This window comes from Corvus brachyrhynchos, unplaced genomic scaffold, assembly GCF_000691975.1.
Source record: "Corvus brachyrhynchos isolate BGI_N302 unplaced genomic scaffold, ASM69197v1 scaffold725, whole genome shotgun sequence".
NCBI lineage: Eukaryota > Metazoa > Chordata > Aves > Passeriformes > Corvidae > Corvus > Corvus brachyrhynchos.
In genome coordinates, this window is record NW_008237905.1 from 90,487 (window position 1) to 94,010 (window position 3,524).

The 3,524-nt window shown below is 49.7% G+C and overlaps 1 protein-coding gene across 1 annotated transcript in view; it reads right to left on the reverse strand.

Annotated features, from left to right (window-relative positions):
• Window positions 1-3,083, reverse strand: part of LOC108446439 (protein-glutamine gamma-glutamyltransferase K-like) — a gene marked incomplete at its 5' end in the record, with an annotated part of 5,801 nt that extends 2,718 nt beyond the window's left edge. Inside the window, 3 exons of the mRNA XM_017733049.1 lie at window positions 5-90; window positions 1,536-1,639; window positions 2,867-3,083. Coding sequence (XP_017588538.1) covers window positions 5-90; window positions 1,536-1,639; window positions 2,867-3,083 — 407 coding nt within the window. The remainder of the gene's footprint in view (window positions 1-4; window positions 91-1,535; window positions 1,640-2,866) is intronic.
• Between the last annotated feature and the right edge of the window lie 441 nt (window positions 3,084-3,524).

Below are 3,524 nucleotides of genomic sequence, written 5' to 3' on the forward strand. Positions count from 1 at the left end.
CCGCGGCGAAGACGAAGGGCGTGTCGTACTTGAGGAAGACGTGGCCGTTCTTGACGGCCGTCACCGAGCAGGGCCCGCAGCAGAACAGCCCTGAGGGGAGGGGGAGAGACCAGTATGGACCAGTATGGACCAGTATGGACCAGTATGCACCGGTAGGGTTCAGTATAAAGCAGTGTAAACCAGTAGGGACCGGTATGGACCGGTATGGGCCACTATGGTTCAGTATAAAGCAGTATAAAGCAGTATGGACCAGTATGGACCAGTATGGTTCAGTATAAACCGGTATAAACCACTGTAAACCAGTATGGACCAGTATGGACTGGTATGGAATGGTATGGACCAGTATAAACCAGCATGGTTCAGTATAAACCGGTATGGTTCAGTATAAACCGGTATGGACCAGTATGGACCAGTATGGTTCAGTATAAACCACTATAAACCAGTATAAACCAGTATAAACCAGTATGGACCAGTATGGACCACTATGGCTCAGTATAAACCAATATAAAGCAGTATGGACCAGTATGGACCAGTATGCACCAGTATGCACCAGTATGGTTCAGTATAAACCAGTATAAAGCAGTATAAACCAGTATGGACCAGTATGGACCGGTATGGACCAGTATGCACCAGTATGGTTCAGTATAAACCAGTATAAGCCACTATAAACCAGTATGGACCAGTATGGACCAGTATGGACTGGTATAAACCAGTATGGTTCAGTATAAACCAGTATGGTTCAGGATAAACCAGTATGGACCAGTATGGACCACTATGGTTCAGTATAAACCAGTATGGACCAGTATAAACCAGTATGGACCAGTATGGACCACTATGGTTCAGTATAAACCAGTATGGACCAGTATAAACCAGTATGGACCAGTATGGACCACTATGGTTCAGTATAAACCAGTATGGACCAGTATGGACCAGTATGGACCAGTATAAACCGGTATGGAACGGTATGGAGCAATATGGACCAATATGGACCGGTATAAACCAGTATAAACTGGTACGGTTCAGTATAAACCAGTATCGACCAGTATGGACCGGTATGGACCGGTATGGACCAGTATAAACTAGTATAAACTGGTACTGTTCAGTATAAACCAGTATAAACCGGTATGGACCAGTATGGACCAGTATAAGCTGGTACGGTCCAGTATAAACCAGTATAAACCAGTATGGACCAGTATGCACCAGTATGGACCAGTATAAACCGGTATAAACCAATATAAACCAGTATAGACTGGTATAAACTGGTGTGGACTGGTATGGACCAGGATAAACCAGTATAAACCAGTATGGACCGGTGTGGACCAGTATAAACCACTGTGGACCAGCCCAAACCAGTATAAACCAGTATAAACCAGCCCAAACCAGTATAAACCACTATAAACCAGTATGAAGCCACCACCACCTCCTCACCCCCTCCAGCCACTCCCTGAGGCCTCCCTCCCAGTCCAAACCAGTCCAAACCAGCCCAAACCAGTATAAACCAGTATAAACCAGTATAAACCAGTATAAACCAGTACCGCTGCTGGTCTCCTGGGGGGTGGCGTCCACCACCTGCCACCCGTCGTAGCCGTCGGGGAGGTCCGGCCGCTTCATCCAGCAGTCGTTCCACACGTGGAAGTTCCTGGGAAACCAGTACAAACCAGTATAAACCAGTATAAACCAGTACGGACCAGTATGGAGCGGTATAAACCAGTATGGAGCGGTATAAACCAGTATGAGGCAAACCAGTATAAACCAGTATGGAAAATGAGGGCCGGGGTGATTTTAGGGGCTGTCAGTGCCCTCCCAGTATAGACCAGTATGAACCAGTATGAACCAGTATGAACCAGTACGGAGCGCTATGAGTCAAACCAGTATAAACCAGTATGAAAAACACACCTTTCCCCCCATTTTCGGCCCTCCCAGTCCCTCCCAGTATAAACCAGTATGTCCCCAGTATCAAACCAGTACAAACCAGTACAAACCAGTACAAACCAGTAACTCCAAATCCCTTTTTTTAACCCTTTTAGAACCATTTTTAACCCTTTAACTCCTTCCCAGTTCCCTCCCAGTATAAACCAGTAACCCCAAATCCCCTCCCAGTCCCTCGCAATCCCCTCCCAGTCCCTCCCAGTTCATCCCAGTTCATCCCAGTATAAACCAGTAACCCCAAATCCCCTCCCAGTCCCCTCCCAGTTCATCCCAGTCACCCCAGACCCCAAACCAGTACAAACCAGTAAGGGAAATACCCCAAACCAGTGACTCCCAGTAACCCCAAATCCCCTCCCAGTCCCTCCCAGTCCTTCCCAGTCCCTCCCAGTCCTTCCCAGTCCCTCCCAGTCCTTCCCAGTCCCTCCCAGTCCTTCCCAGTCCCTCCCAGTCCTTCCCAGTCCCTCCCAGTCCTTCCCAGTCCCTCCCAGTCCTTCCCAGTCCCTCCCAGTCCTTCCCAGTCCCTCCCAGTCCTTCCCAGTCCCTCCCAGTCCTTCCCAGTCCCTCCCAGTCCTTCCCAGTCCCTCCCAGTCCTTCCCAGTCCCTCCCAGTCCTTCCCAGTCCCTCCCAGTCCTTCCCAGTCCCTCCCAGTCCTTCCCAGTCCCTCCCAGTCCTTCCCAGTCCCTCCCAGTCCTTCCCAGTCCCTCCCAGTCCTTCCCAGTCCCTCCCAGTCCTTCCCAGTCCCTCCCAGTCCCTCCCAGTCCCCTCCCAGTATCAAACCAGTACAAACCAGTAACCCCAAATCCCCCTTTTTAACCCTTTCCTCCCCTTCCCGCCCATTTTTAACCCTTTAACTCCCCTCCAGTCCCTCCCAATCCCCTCCCAGTCCCCTCCCAGTCCCCTCCCAGTCCCTCCCAGTATAAACCAGTGCTCCCAGTACCAGACGGAGTCGGTGTTGAGGCGCTCCAGCGGCCGCATGCCCTCGTCCAGGTAGATGTCGGTGGTCAGCGACGCGTCCGTGTCGTGCGCCGAGTTGTAATTGGTCACCGTGCGGGTGGGCAGCCCCAGGCAGCGCAGCACTGCCCAGTACAAACCAGTATGAACCAGTATGAACCAGTATGAACCAGTATGAACCGGTTTAAGGCGGTTTAAACCAGCTTAAGGCGGTTTAAACCGGTTTAAACCAGTAGAAACCAGTTTAAGGCAGTAAAAACCAGTAAGGAGTGGAGTTATGGCCCAGTTCCAGCCAGTTCCTACCAGTATAAACCAGTATAAACCAGTATGAACCAGTACGAAATGGTAAGAACCAGTTTAAGGCCGTTTAAACCAGTATAAACCAGTTTAAAACAGTAGAAACCAGTAGGAACCAGTATGAACCAGTAAGGAGTGGAGTGATGTCCCAGGTCCAGCTAGTTTAACCCAGTATAAACCAGTAAAAACCAGTATAAACCAGTACGAACCAGTAGAAACCAGTATGAACCAGTAGAAACCAGTTTAAGGCGGTTTAAACCAGTAAAAACCAGTTTAAGGCAGTAAAAACCAGTAAGGAGTGGAGTTATGGCCCAGTTCCAGCCAGTTTAACCCAGTAGAAACCAGTA